We start from the raw sequence: 15,195 nt of genomic DNA, 5'->3' as shown, positions 1-15,195 counted from the left end.
TGTTTTTTTAAATTAGACTTTATAATCACTTTAAAGCGAAGGTCCGCCCCCCCACCCAAAAAAAAAATTAAAAGCCAGCAGCCACACATACTGCAGCTGCTGGCTTTTAATAATCGGACACTTACCTGTCCTGGAGTCCAGCGATGTCGGCACCGGAGCTGATGTTTCCATCACCCGTCGGGTGCTGCCGCCGCCATTGCTGGTAAGGGAACCCGGAAGTGTAGCCTTACGGCTTCATGCCAGGAACCGTACTGCGCATGTGCGAGGCTCCGCTCCTCACTCCTACTGGCCCGGCGACAGGGAGAGGAGGAGGGAGCCCCGCGGTGATGTCACGGGCTGCGGCCCCTTCCCCCCCCCCCCCCCCGAAAGGTGCCAATCGTGGCAGCAGAGGGGGAGAGGAGACAAATGAGCGGAAGCTCCACTTTTGGGTGGAATTCCGCTTTAAGGTGGTCAGCGATGATAAGGTTCCTTTATACATCTCCACAGATCAAAACAGGCTACATAGAAAACAACGTTCACATCACAACACTGTGCTGAGGAAGGTTGCATTGGGTAAAAACACAGACATGCTGAGATGCATAGACTTGAATAAAGTGTCATTTTGTGACAGTTCAATAAAGTTAAACAAAAAAGGTAAACAGGGTCTTGCGTAACAACACAAAGCACTGCCCCTAAACAACAGGCATAAGCGGTTCACAGCAGCTTGCGTTGTGGTCTGAATGAGCCCTAATGTTTTAGCTTGGGGGGGTAGGTTGCTCAAATGAAAATAAAATAAAATATCAAAAGTTGGGTTGTCACCAGAACAGGAATAGAGGGGAAATCTTCCCATGGGGACGCTAGTTCTGGTGACAACCAGGGATTCCCTCACTTCGTGGAGGGATTTCTTCCCACTCTCCCCAATGGAAAACAGATGGCAAAAAAAACCTGTTATAACCCTCCCTTACCACTGTTGCTGTCATGCGTTTTCCTTTGTGTTGTGTCACACTCTTTACAAGCGTTTTTTATTTACAGATCTGAATGTTTTGGCTTTAGTTCTACTTTAAATTAAGCCCTGAAATATGTACCTGCCTTGTTCATCCATGCTCCTAAGTTGGTCAGTGACATAGTGAAATGCTTAGGCAGTAGTGATATGATCTGAAGGAGGGGGGGGGGGGGCTTGTGTCACTGCAGTGGTCTCTCTGCAGAGGTTCCAATACAGCCCCTTAGCAGCTTAGTGGGACCTGTCAATGTACATGCTCCCTGCTGAATGAAGAGCACATGCTTTGACTCAACAGAGAGTGTGGTGGACCTCTGCAGATTGACCACTGCTTTCACGCAGAGAACAAGTGTCCTTTTTTACAGCATGCTGGCAGGGAGCAGGCTTTTTTACTCAGGATGTGGCTGCTTTAAAGTAGTAGTAAAGTCAGTAATGACAAAACTCGCTGACAGGCAGGTTTTTATAACAGAAGAGACCCTAGAGGTTTCTTCTGTCATAAATCTCCCCCCTGCCTGTCAGCAAGTAATGTGGTCTGAGCCGCACATGCGCAGCTCAGGTCACATTTACGGCCTGTTCTGTGTGTCATTGCAATGTGAATCCCATGCACATGCATGGTACTGACGTCGCCCCAGCACAGCCAATCAAGCAGCCAAAGATCGCAAACCCGGAAAGACCGTGTGAAGATGGAAGCTGCTGGGGACAAGGGAGAGCCGTGAGAGCGCAGTGCTGGAGGGCTGCATTTGTAGGTAAGTCTTTATATAGAACGCATTAAGATAAAAAAAACCTTCTGGCTTTACACCTACTTTAAAATGATTGAAAAGTCTCCCTTTTAAAAAAAAAAAAATAACAAACATGTTATACTTACCTCCTCTGTGCAGTTGGTTTTGCACAGAGCAGCCAGGATCCTCCTCTTCTCGGGTCCCTCTTTGGCTCTCCTGGCCCCTCCCTCCTGGTGAGTGCCCCCACAGCAAGCAGCTTGCTATGGGGGCACCCGAGCCGAGCCACAGCTCCCTGTGTCTATTCAGACACGGAGCCACAACCCGGCCCGCCCCCTTTCTCTCCTCATTGGCTGACTGACTTTGATTGACAGCAGCAGGAGCCAATGGCGCCGCTGCTGTGTCTTAGCCAATCAAGAGGAGGAGTCCCGGGAAGGCACTTGTGGACATCGCTGGATAGAGATGGGCTCAGATAAGTATTAGGGCCCTTTCACACTGGGGCAGGGGCGGCAGTAAAGCGCCGCTATTGTAAGCGGCGCTTTACCGTCGGTATTCGGCCGCTAGCGGTTTTACCCCCCGCTAGCAGCCGAGAAATGGTTAAAAACCACCGCAAAGCGCCTCTGCCCTCAGGGCTTTCACACTGGAGACAAAGCAGCGGCACTTTTGGGTCGGTTTGCAGGCGCTATTATTAGCGCAATAGCTCCTGCAAACCGCCCCAGTGTGAAAGGGCCCTTAGGGAGGCTGCTGCACACAGAAGGCTTTTTATCTTAATGCATAGAATGCATTAAGATAAAAAAACCTTCTGACTTTACAACCACTTTAAAGCTGCCAGTGGACCCATTTTTAAACCGCTTTAAGGAAAACAATTCCAAGATTTTGCAAAACGTTTTGTTCTAATGCATACGGAATATGTTTAACAGCTTTAAAGTGGAGACAATATCACCAGTGCCGACCCCGGACCTCTAGCGGTGGCTCTAGCGATACAGCAGCATGGAGGTCTCAGAATCTGGTGACAAGTAACAAGCTGCATCTGGTGACAAGCGAGCACTGCATCTCTGGTGACAAGCGAGCGCTGCATCTCTGGTGACAAGTAACAAGCTGCATCTGGTGACAAGCGAGCTCTGCATCTCTGGTGACAAGCGAGCGCTGCATCTCTGGTGACAAGCGAGCGCTGCATCTCTGGTGACAAGTAACAAGCTGCATCTGGTGACAAGTGAGCGCTGCATCTCTGGTGACAAGTAACAAGCTGCACCTGGTGACAAGTGAGCGCTGCATGTCTAGTGATACGTAACAAGCTGCATCTTTCTTTCTCTCTCTCTCATCCTTCTTCCGCCATCCCTCTTTCATTTCATACTCGAACCAAACCCCATTTAAGCCACGCCCAATATTTAGTTTTTTAACCACACCCATTTTTTGCCGCATTTTTCTTCCCCCCACTATACCACACCTACAAATGAATGCCCCACCCCTAATTATAATAAGACCCCGCCTACAGACAAAAAGTGTCCCTATATATTTTTTGACAATGTTGGCAACTATGAGTATGTATGTTTGTTTTTTTAGTAATTTCACACTTCTTCTTGAACTCTTTTACTGCTAGATTTTTTTGAGGTGGTTTCACCGTCCTGGCTGTGTGTGTGAATCTGACAAGCCGACTGTTGGCTGTCAGATGTGCACTCCCTTAAACCCCTTGCACACTGGGGCGGGCGGCGTTGACCATAAAACACCGCTAGTTTTAGCAGCGCTTTATCGTCAATTTAGCAGCGCTGTTTGTCCGCTAGTGGCCGAATAAAGGATTAAATGTGCCCGTGTAGCGGCGTTTCTACAGCAGTGCCCATTCATTTCAATGAGCAGGACACCGCTCCTCCACTGCCCCAAAGATGCTGCCTGCAGGACTTTTTTTAACGTCCTGCCAGTGCAGTGCCCCAGTGTGAAAGCACGCGGGCTTTCACGCTGGGACTGCAGGGGAGGCGCTATTTTTAGCCCAAAAGCTCCTTAAAAACGCCTCAGTGTGAAAGGGGTCTTAGAGTTAGATCTCCATAGCAGATTCCCTTAGCTTCACTGGAGGACAGGTTAGAAATAAAATGGCAGTGCTACTGTGTCTCAGCCAATCAGGAGGGAGAGTCACAGATGGCCTGGCCTGCAAAGTAAAGTTGTAATGTGCTAGTATGCATTGCATACTATTGTAAACTATATAAATGGGCACTTTTATATATTTTCCAATGGTTTGTTAGGTGATATGTTCACTTGTAAAAAAAATGCAGCTCTACCCCTTACTACTCCTCTCATTCATTCCAATTTCACTTGCATCGCATACTAGCACATTATGTGAAACTTTCCTTAAAGCAGGGTTCTAGCGTTTTTTACACTTCCAGTGTTTCCCAAATCCCCCCCCCCCCCCCCCCCCCAGATGTAAAGTAATCAATGGAAATGTTTTGTTTCTAAATACCTTTTTTATATATCTTTGGGTGGCACTTTCTGTCCCAGCCACCTAGGTGAATACGTCATTAGGCGATTCCCATTGACCTCTGGGATAGCGGCGTCATCTATCCCAGGAGACTTTGGGAAGCTTAATGAATAATGAAATCATGCAGTATTTGAATACATGACAGCCTGCAATCAACTGCGCCGTGCTGTGTCATTACTGCACAGGTGTGAGATCAGGAGGTGCATGCTAGGTAGCCAGCTGCACCAAACCCTGGAAAAAGACAGAAGCGGGCTTCAGGTGCCCACATCATAGATGGCCACCTGCCTGCTTCCAAGATCAGGTACATTTTTAAAGATTTAGAAACAATCAGCATGAATACTGTTCTAACAGAATTTGAATTTAAATGTACAAGTAATAATAATACTGGTGCAGCTTTTTTTTTTTTTTTTAATTGTTTATGGGGACTGGAGCTCTGCTTTAAGGCCCCTTTCACACATGTGCAACCTGAAAGTTGCGTGAATTTGATGCGACTTGAGGCAAAGCCTGTGTAATCTTGAGGTCTATGGACCTCAAGTTGCATCAAAGTCGGACCAAAGTAGTGAAGGGACTACTCTGAAGTCACACAGATATGAACTAGACCCATTGGAAATCATGGGGTACGACTTGTCATGCGACTTTGCAGTCCCAAGTCGCACAAATGTGAAAGTGGAAGCTGTTCCAGCACCACAATGTCAGCACTGCAGGGGGCTCCCATCTTCACCCGTCTTGCTTCCGGGTTCCGGCTCTGTGACTGGCCGTAGCAGCGATGACATCACTCCTGCACACGGGAGCCGCTAGTCACAGCACACAGGGCTCTGAAGGAACGGCACGGGTGGCAGTTCCTTCAGAGCGCATGCGCCAGTCATGTCACTGGTTGCATGTTATGGAAATGGAAATATTTCCTAATTGGCGCACAATTAGGAGATATTTACACTACCTATGGGCATAGCTCCCAAATGTTCCTGATTTCGCGGGACTGTCCCTGATTTGGAGCAATGTCCCTCTGGCCCTCTTTCCTCCTCATTTGTCCCTCATTTTGGTCTGATCTATATAAATGTATATAAAATGCACTTTTTATCTTTCAAAAAGTTTCTCAGTGATAAACCTTTCATCTGATTTCTAAATTGCTACATTTGTACATTTTAAAAGCCAATATAAAGGAATAGTAGTGGTAAAAAAAAAAAAAAAGCACTTGTGGGTTTAACCAATCTTGTTTTTTGTACAATTCTCCTTTAAGTGGTCGTGGCAAGGGGTGTGTCCTTTGCCTACATACTTTTGCTGATAGGTGTCCCTCATTCCCATCTCAAAAAGTTGGGAGGTATACCTATAGGTGAGCCTTATTATAGACTTACCTATAGGTAGGAGTCAATAAATGAAGTTTAACCACTTCCCTACCCACATATAGTCATATGACGTCCTGGGATGGGATCTCCCATCCTGGGTGGACGTCATATGATGTCCTGGGATTCCCGGCTGTCTAGGGGGCGCGTGCGCGCGCCCGCCACGTTGCTCGGGACCCGGTGCGTGTGCCCGGCGGCCGCGATGTCCGCCGGGCACACACGATTGCCCGTTAACCGGGCCAGACCGTGGATCTGTGTGTGTAAACACACAGATCCACAGCCTGTCAGGTGAGAGGAGAGCGATCTGTGTTCCCAGAACGGAGGAACACTGATCGGTCTCCTCCCCTTGTACATCCCCTCCCCCTACAGTTAGAAGCATTCCCTAGGAAACATATTAACCCCTCCCCGCCCCCTAGTGGTTAACCCCTTCACTGCCTGTCACATTTACACAGTAATTATTATTATTATTATTATACAGTATTTATATAGCGCCAACAGTTTACGTAGCGCTTTACAACTTGAGGGTAGACAGTACAAGTACAATACAATTTGATACAGTAGGAATCAGAGGGCCCTGCTCCTTAGAGCTTACATCAATGCAATTTTATAGCATTGATCGCTGTATAAATGTGAATGGTCCCAAAAATGGGTCAAAAGTGTCCGATGTGTCCGCCATAATGTCGCAGTCACGAAAAAAAATTGCGATCGCCGCTAAAAAAATAAATAAATATTGTTTTTTAAAAAATGCCATAAATCTATCCCGTATTTTGTAGACGCTATAACTTTTGCGCAAACCAATCAATATACGCTTATTGCGATTTTTTTTTACCAAAAATATGTAGAAGAATACGTATCGGCCGAAACTGAGGAAAAAATTTGTTTTTTAAAAAAAAAATTGGGATATTTATTATAGCAAAAAGTAAAAAATATTGTTTTTTTTCAAAATTGTCGCTCTTCTTTTGTTTATAGCGCAAAAAATAAAAACCGCAGAGGCGATCAAATACCACCAAAAGAAAGCTCTATTTGTGGGGAAAAAAGGACGTCAATTTTTTTTGGGGAAAACGTTGCACGACCGCGCAATTGTTGTTTAAAATGTGACAGCACTGAAAACTAAAAATTGGCCAGGGAAGGAAGGGGGTGAAAATGCCCGGTATTGAACCGATTAAACGTGTGCAAAACAAATGCAAAAATTGCTCTGGCAGCGAAAGGGTTACGTTTTGTAAAAGTGACACATTGTGGGTAATATCTCTTCTTCGCTCAACCAAAATATTTTTATCTTTTCAGTTATGAAAAAGACTCAGAATCCTCTACTCCCCTCCCCCAGGCACGGTGTCAGAGCAACCAAAGGATCTGCCTCTCTTTGCACATTCCTATAGAGTGATAGAGTGATGACATCAGGCACTGTCTCTCCATCGCCCATAACTGACAAGCAGCTGTCATCACGTGCCACACCGGAAAACCCCCAACCACCGATCACCTGCACCACGCCCACTTCCTGACTCTGCCTTCGCTCCTCCCTAAATCGTTTCTGATTCGCAGTTTGCCGGTCACATGACGGTACTGCGCACGCGCCTTGTGCTTGTTTCGTCCTATCAGGTCCTTACTGGGCAACTGTCATGCAGACCCGCCCCCAAACTTTCGCTGTTTCTATAGCAATGGGCACATCCGGTTTACAGTGGGGGAGGCGGGGCTTAGAGGTCAGTGTGACACCGGTACATGTGTGTCTGTCATGGCTGGACTGGTGGACTTTAAGAACGAGGAGGAGGTGAAGGAGTACCTGGACAATCTGGGGGTGGAGTACCACTATGCGTGCTATAAGGAGAAGCAGCCTGATGGTGAGAGAGTGCTCGGTGTGGGGGGAGAGGGGATCATAGACACAGCATGGCGGGTGCTGCAGGAGAAGTCTGTGTTATGGGAGGATCTTTATTTTATTTCTCCTGTTCTGAAAGAGTGGATCCGCCTGAGGTCAGGATTTCATAATGTTATGGATGATGAAGACTTTAAAGTGTTTGTAAACCTCCCTTTGCAAGTTGTACTTATAGGTCAGCCTACAATGAAGCTTACCTATCGATACTGTAAATACCTCATCAATGTGCGCCCTTTAGGAGATATTTACTGTATACGGAACTTCACATTCTTCACGAGTGAGTGCCGTGACCGCCGGCTCCAACACGCATGAGCCGGAGTGACGTCACGCGGCTCCGACCAGTCACACAGCCAGAGCCCGCGGCCCCAGGAAGGAAGAGGGGCAAACATGAATGCGGGCTTCATTTGCAGGTAAGTGTCACATAATGTGCTAGTATGCTATGCATACTAGCACATTATGCTTTTGCTTTGCAGGGTGAAAAAAAAGGAAGTAAACCCATCAGTGTTTACTTCCTCTAAATCCTAATAATGACCTGGCCATGTTGGAGCTGAAATCTGTGGCCTGGTCACTGCAATGGTTAGACATCAAAGAAATCCTGGACAGTCAGCCGCACTCCAAAAATATTTGCCTTTATTCAATAAAGTGTCTTCCAAAATACAGGTCACAGCAAAAGCACTCTGTGCAGTGCGAAACGCGTAAGCTTTGTTCCACTTTGCTGTGACCTGTATTTTGGATGACACTTTATTGAATAAAGGCAAATATTTTTGGAGTGTGGCTGTCCAGGATTTCTTTGATGTCTAACTGCTACAGCATTGTCAGCACCTGGACTTCTAGACTGAAGGAGATGCCTTTTACTTTGATCTGACCCACCTGGAGCGGTGATTCTCTCTCTACCTGGTCACTGCGATGATGGGATGGGGGGAGAATGCATTGTCATTTAAAAAAACAAATATATAGATAGATGTATATCCTCGCCGGCCACTTTATTTCATACACCACACCTGTTTAATTGCTTGGTAACACAATCGGCTAATCAGCCAATCACATGGCAGCAACTCAATGCGTTTAGGCATCTAGATGTGGTGAAGACGACTTGCCGAAGTTCAAACCGAGCGTCATAATGGGGAAGGAGAGGGATTTAGGTGACTTTGGCATTGTTGTTGGTGCCAGATGGGACTGGTCTGAATATTTCAAAAACTGCTGATCTACTGGGATTTTCACACACAATCATCTCTAAGATTTACAGAGATGGTCTGAAAAAGAGAAAATATCCAGTGAGCGGCAGTTGTGTGGAGGAAAATGCCTTGTTGATGTCAGAGGAAAATGGGCAGACTGGTTTGAGATCAAAGAAAGGCAAAAGTAACTCAAATACCCAATCGCTACAACCAAGGTATGCAGAATTCCATCTCTGAACGCACAACACATGAAGCAGATGGGCTACAGCAGCAGAAGACCACACCGGGTGCCAATTCTGTCAGCTAAGAACAGGAAACTGAGGCTACAATTTGCACAGGCTCACCAAAATTGGATAATTGAAGATTGGAAAAACGTTGCCTGGTCTGATGAGTCTTGATTTCAGCTGCAACATTCAGATGGTCAGGTCAGAATTTGGTGTAAACAACATGAAAGCATGGATACATCCTGTCTTGTATCAACGGTTCAGGCTGGTGGTGTAATGGTGGGGGGGATATTTTCTTGGCACATTTTGGTCCCCTTAGTGCCAATTAAGCATCATTCAAACACCATGGCCTACCTGAGTATTGTTGCTGACCATGTCCATCCCTTTATGACTACAGTGTACACATCTTCTGATGGCTCCTTCCAGCAGGATAATGCACCATGTCACAAAACTCAAATCATCTCACCACTGGTTTCTTGAACATGACAATGAGATCACTGTACTCCAATGGTCTCCCCAGTCACCAGATCTCAATCCAATAGAGCACCTTTGGGATGTGATGGAACGGGAGATTCTAATCATGGATGTGCAGCCGACAAATCTGCAGCAACTGCGTGATGATATCATGTCAATATGGACCAAAATCTCTGAAGAATGTTTCCAACACCTTGTAGAATCTATGCCACAAAGAATGAAGGCAAAAGGGGGTCCAGCCTGATACTAGCCATTTGTGTCCCATTGGGGAGATTTTCCTTCATGTCCCATTGCCAACACAGGAAGTGAGAGGAAATCCCTCTAAATTGAGGGAATCTCTGGTTGTCACGAGAACTGGTGTCCCCATTAAAAGATTTGCCCCCTATTCCTATTCTGGCGACAACCCAAAATTTAGGATTTTCTTTCACTGTCGGTGATAATGGTAAACACAACTAATGGGGTGAATCTCCCTAATTTGGACACAAGGGAATAAAAACCTGGCAGGGGTTCTAATCCATCTCCACTTTATCCAAAGCTTAAAAAAAAAAAAAAAAAAAAAAAAGGTTTTGCCTTTAGTTATACTTTAACCACTTCCGGACCGCCCACCGCAGGGCGGCCCAGCTGCGCGAATCCGATGTACTTGTACGTCGGCCCGTGCATTAGATACAGCGGGTTGGCACCTGCCGCAGGACCTCTCCCGCGGGTCCGGTGGATTAGATGTCCGCTGGCCACCCGCGATTGCAGTGAAGAGAGGCAGAATGGGGATCTGCCTATGTAAACAAAGCACATCCCCCTTACTGAGGGGAGGAGAGAGAGATCAGCTGTTCCTAGTAATCAGGACCTCTCTCTACTCCCAATGAGCCCATCCCACATACAGTTAGTAAACACCTCCCAGGGAACACTTAGCCCTTTAACTCCTTCCCTGCCAGTGCCATTTATACAGTGATCAGTGCACTTTTTTTGGCACTGATAACTGTGTTGGTGTCACTGGTCACCAAAAAGTGTCACTTAGGGTCAGATTTGTCCACCGCAATGTCGCAGTCCCACTAAACATCACAGATCGCCGCCATTATTTCCATTAGTCCCATCTTCCCCTATTTTGTAGTCGCTATAACTTTTAAGCAAACCAATCAATATACACTTATTGCAATTTTTTTTACTTATTTATTTTTTAACCAAATATATGTAGCAGAATACATACTGGCCTAAACTAATGAATACATTTTTTTTAATTAATTTTTTTGGATATGTATTATAGCAGAATGTAAAAATAAATTATTTGCTTTTTTTTTTCAAAATTGTCAGTCTTTTTTTTTTTTTTTTTTTTCCTTTTTTTTTGTTTTTTGTTTTTTTTTTGTTTGTTTATAGCGCAAAAAATAAAAACCGAAAAACCACAGAGGTGATCAAATACCACCAAAAGAAAGCTCTATTTGTGGGAAAGAAAAGGATAGCAGTTGTCACTTAAAGCGACGCAATGCCGTATCGCATTTAGGGGTAAACCCTTCCAGGGCTGAAATGGTTAAAGGTTTCGGCATGTTACACTCACCTGCTCTGTGTAATGGTTTTGCATAGGGCAGCCCTGATTCTCCTCTTCTCGGGTCCCCTGCTGGCGCTCCTCACCCTTGACCGGTGCCCCCCAATACAAGCTGCTTGCTATGGGGGCACTGGTACATGCTCACTCCTGAGCCCTGCTCTGTGTCCATAAGACACACAGAGCTGTGGCTGGGCCCTCCCCACCCTGCTCTCTCCTCATTGGCTCACTGGTTGTGATTGACAGCAGCGGGAGCCAATGGCTCCTGCTGCTGTCCTACCCAATGAGGGGAGAGAGAGAGAGACCCAGGACAGCTGAGGCTCTTGTGCACATCACTAGATTGGGAGGGGGCTCTGGTGCGAATTAAGAGGGAGTTGCGGAGGGAGCTGCACACAGAAGGTATTCTACCTTTTTATGAATAGAATGCATGAAGGTAAAAACTTTTTCAGCCTTTACAACCACTTTCAATTTACTATTTTAGATTCTACATATTTAGATATACAAACCAAGTTGCAACCAAAAATTGGGCTAACATTACTGTTGTGTGTTTGTTTTTTTTTTTTTTTTTTTCTTTCAAAAAAATGCGTTAAAAAAAAATGCTGCTCAAATACTGTGTGACATTAAAAGTTGCAACAAGCATCATTTTTATTCCCTAGGATCTCTGCAAAAAAAAAAAAAAAAACATAACGTTTGGGGTTCTGAGTAATTTTCTAGAGAAATGTAGGAGCAAAGTGCCAGAATTGGCCCTGATGGGAAGTTGTTAATGACATCCCAGTCTTAGTCTGTAGGGCTCAATATTGAATTGGCCCACCCTTTGCAGCTATAACAGCTTCAACTCTTCTGGGAAGACTGTCCACAAGGTTTAGGAGTGTGTCTATGGGAATGTTTGACCATTCTTCCAGACGCGCATTTGTCACTGATGTTGGACGAGAAGGCCTGGCTTACAGTCTTCGCTGAAATTCATCCCAAAGGTGTTCTATTGTTCTATTCCTCCACCCCAAACTCGCTCATCCATGTCTTTATGGACTTTGCTTTGTGCACTGGTGTGCAGTCATGTTAGAACAGGAAGGGGTCGTCCCCAAACTGTTACCACAAAGTTGGGAGCAGGAAATTGTCCAAAATGTCTTGGTATACTGAGAGTTTGGGGTGGAGGAACTTGACTGGCCTGCACATAGGTCCTGACCTCCACCCCTATAGAACACCTTTGGGATAAATTAGAGCGGAGACTGCGAGCCAGGCCTTTTCGGACAGCATCAATATTGAACCCTATAGACTAAGACTGGGATGCCATTAAAGTTCATGTACGTGTAAATGCAGGCATCCCAATACTTTTGGCAATATCGCGTATGTACACTTATAAGTCATAAGCTGGGATTTTAGTGTTGCATATTGAGGAATGGAACACTAATCGCATGTCACCATTCTTTTCCAGGCTGTCATCGTTTAGCTGAATACTTGGAAAACATTAAGAAAGACTTTGTAGCAACGGCCAAAGTGCTGAAACACAACTGTGAAGAGAATGGGCAGAGCGAGAGCTGCTTCAAGTTGGGGGCTTATCACATAACTGGGAAAGGTAGGTGTCTGAAGATACTCATTCCAAGAGTCTGTCCTGCCTAAACATAGAGCTGGACTTTGGAATTCTTCATCATCCTTTGTCTTTGCAATGGTCAGAATATCTCCTAAATATCCCTATGATGAACAATAAATACAAAATTGCAACTGCCACCGTTGTATTCTGCAGGGTCTTTGCTTTCAGGAAATGTATAATGTTTTGGGGGCTAAATAATCTTCAGACCTTAAATGTGCATTTTAATGTGTGCACAGAAAAAAAAAGAAAAAATGGTTGTTCCGGCAGCAAAAAATACTGAAGGCGGACTTATCCTTTTTACCAATTCCCATGGACTATTCACATATTTGTCCTGAGCTGCCGCACACATTCGTCCATGGGGAACCGCTCTTCTGTGCTGAGAACACTCTTGCTGCATGCTTCACTACTGTGACAACCAATCCTAATGTTAAGACCTTCTTAAAGGGGCAGAGACAAGGGGTTAAAATTCCCTCTTAGAACAGTCTCTAAAGCCTCGTACATGCGATGCGATTGTTGGCAGTGGATTCTCTGTTGACAGACTGTTGTCCTAAAATCCGATTAGTTGGTACGCTCCTTCTGATAGTTGTTGTCCAACTTTCAGCCAATAAATGGATGACAGGCTAGTACATTTTCGGCGGACAACGGTCTGTTGTCAGATTTTCTGATGGTCAGTACACAAATCTGTCACACAAAATTCGAAAGTACATCAATGCTCACCAAACACGAAATTAGCCCAAAGGGTGGCGCTCAAGAGCTGAAATTCCTTGTCATTGGAACCCATATAACTTACTGTCCGTGCGTTTTTGATGCAGAAAAAAAAAATACACTAGACTAGATCTGGTGTGGACCTGCCCTTAGGCCCCTTTTACACTTGTGCAACCTGAAAGTCGCGTGACTTTGACGCAACTTGAAGCAGTGCCTGTGTAATCTTGAAATCTGTGGACCTCAAGTCACATCAAAGTTGGACCAAAGTAGTACACGGACTACTTTGAAGTTGCTGCAACTTTTTCGCACAGATATGAATGATACTAATTGGAAATCATGGGGTACGACTTGTCATGTGACATTGCAGTCCCGAGTCGCAAGACATGTCGCAAAAGTGTGAAAGGGGCCCTTATACACTGGGATGCTTTTCAGTCATTTTAGTGCCTGTAAAGCGCCTAAAAAACCGCCTCTCAAGCCACCCCAGTGTGAAACCCCAGGGACGGGGGGTGCGGTGCACTTGCAGGATGGAAAAAAAAAAAAGTCCTGCAAGCAGCATCTTTGGGATGGTGCGGGAGCGGTGTATACACTGCTCCCAAAACACCCTGCCCATTGAAATGAATGGGCAGCCTGCCAAAGCGATTCGGCAGCGCCGCAACACGGGCGCTTTTTAACCCTTTCTTCGGCCGCTAGCGGGGATTAAAACTAGCAGCGCTTTACCGCTAACCCCGGCACCGTCCCAATGTGAAAGTACCCTAAAGTAGTTCTAAACGCTGAAAGTTTTTTCCATGCATAAGGATAAAAAAGCTTCTATGTGCATTTCCCCCCCCCTCCATATAGCTACCTGATCCCGATCTAAATTCAGCGATGTGCACGAGAGCAGCTGCTCTCCAGGCTATCTTTCTCTTTATTGGCTCAGACACAGCAACAGCCATTGGCTCCCGCTGCTGTCACTCACAGCCTGTGAGGAGGCAGAAGGTGCGGGACTGAGCTATGGAGCGAGCACGCATGAGTGCCCCCATAGCAGGCACGCAGCCGGGGGAGGAGCCAGGAGCAGCAGTGGGGGACCTGAGAAGAGGAGGATTGGGGCTGCTTTGTGCAACCATTACACAGAGCAGGTAAGTATAAGATCTTTGTTATTTAAAAAAAATTACCTTTTTAGTATCACTTTAAATTGAATCTTCTGTAACCTATTCCATTTGTGCCCTGCAGGGGGAGTACCATTGGATCTGCAAGCTGCTTACAACTGCTTCCTAAAATCCTGCATCAAGGGAGGGAGAAAATCATTAGACTCCTGCCATAACGTCGGCTTGCTGTTACAGGATGGTCACGTGAACGATAAGAAACCTGACCCTGTTGCTGCCAGAGATTATTACACAAAGGCCTGCGATGGCAATTTTTCTGCAAGCTGCTTTAACCTGAGTGCAATGTACTTGCAAGGAACTCCTGAACTACCCAAGGACATGAGCAAAGCCCTGCACTACTCTGAGAGAGCCTGCAAACTGGGACACGTATGGGCGTGCGCCAATGCCAGCCGAATGTATAAACTGGGTGATGGAGTCAGTAAAGATGGCGTCAAAGCAGAATCATTGAAAAACCGTGCTAAAGAACTATACAGACAACAAAACGAAGCAGAACAGATTACCTTTGGAGAATGAAGGATAAGGATTGTACATAGATTTATAGCTATTCCTCCCATGGATGTACTAATCTCAGCTCACACAACAGGCTGACAATAATATGTGTTAATGGGTGTCCTCATCTCAGGCTTTCTACACTTTTTAAATTCATAATGTCTGATTTTTTTTTTTCCTTTAGTCCTCTCTCTTAATTTGTTAAATATTGTGTATCAAAAAATGCTGCCATCTTTCATAAAATGCTTGATTTGACTTTTTTTATCCCCCCCCCCCCCCCCTTTTTTTTTTTTTTTTTTTTTATCTTGGTACTTCTAAAACACTGCATCCTTCATTCCCTACATCCTGACCATGACTGAGCAATGTGTGTCGACATGGCTAATTGTAGTCTCTGCCAGCGACAGGGAGAAAATACAGGTGCACAATTGAGAGACAGTTTTCACCCCAAAGTGGTTAGGGCCTAAGCAAGGCCCTTCATTAGGTATTTTAAAGCTGAATGCT

The 15,195-nt window shown here is 45.5% G+C and overlaps 1 protein-coding gene across 1 annotated transcript; it reads left to right on the top strand.

Annotated features, from left to right (window-relative positions):
- Positions 1 to 7,143: 7,143 nt before the first annotated feature.
- COA7 (cytochrome c oxidase assembly factor 7) lies at positions 7,144 to 14,949 on the top strand. Its single transcript, XM_073593502.1, has 3 exons — positions 7,144 to 7,334; positions 12,203 to 12,343; positions 14,273 to 14,949. Exons 1-3 carry the CDS (start codon positions 7,229 to 7,231, stop codon positions 14,716 to 14,718), a joined length of 693 nt encoding a protein of 230 aa, XP_073449603.1. The 5' UTR covers positions 7,144 to 7,228; the 3' UTR covers positions 14,719 to 14,949.
- Positions 14,950 to 15,195: the final 246 nt, after the last annotated feature.

Source organism: Aquarana catesbeiana, linkage group LG07 (assembly GCF_042186555.1).
Source record: "Aquarana catesbeiana isolate 2022-GZ linkage group LG07, ASM4218655v1, whole genome shotgun sequence".
NCBI classification, from domain to species: domain Eukaryota; kingdom Metazoa; phylum Chordata; class Amphibia; order Anura; family Ranidae; genus Aquarana; species Aquarana catesbeiana.
The sequence above is the reverse complement of the archived record's forward strand: the minus strand, read 5'-3'. Positions and strand labels throughout refer to the sequence as shown.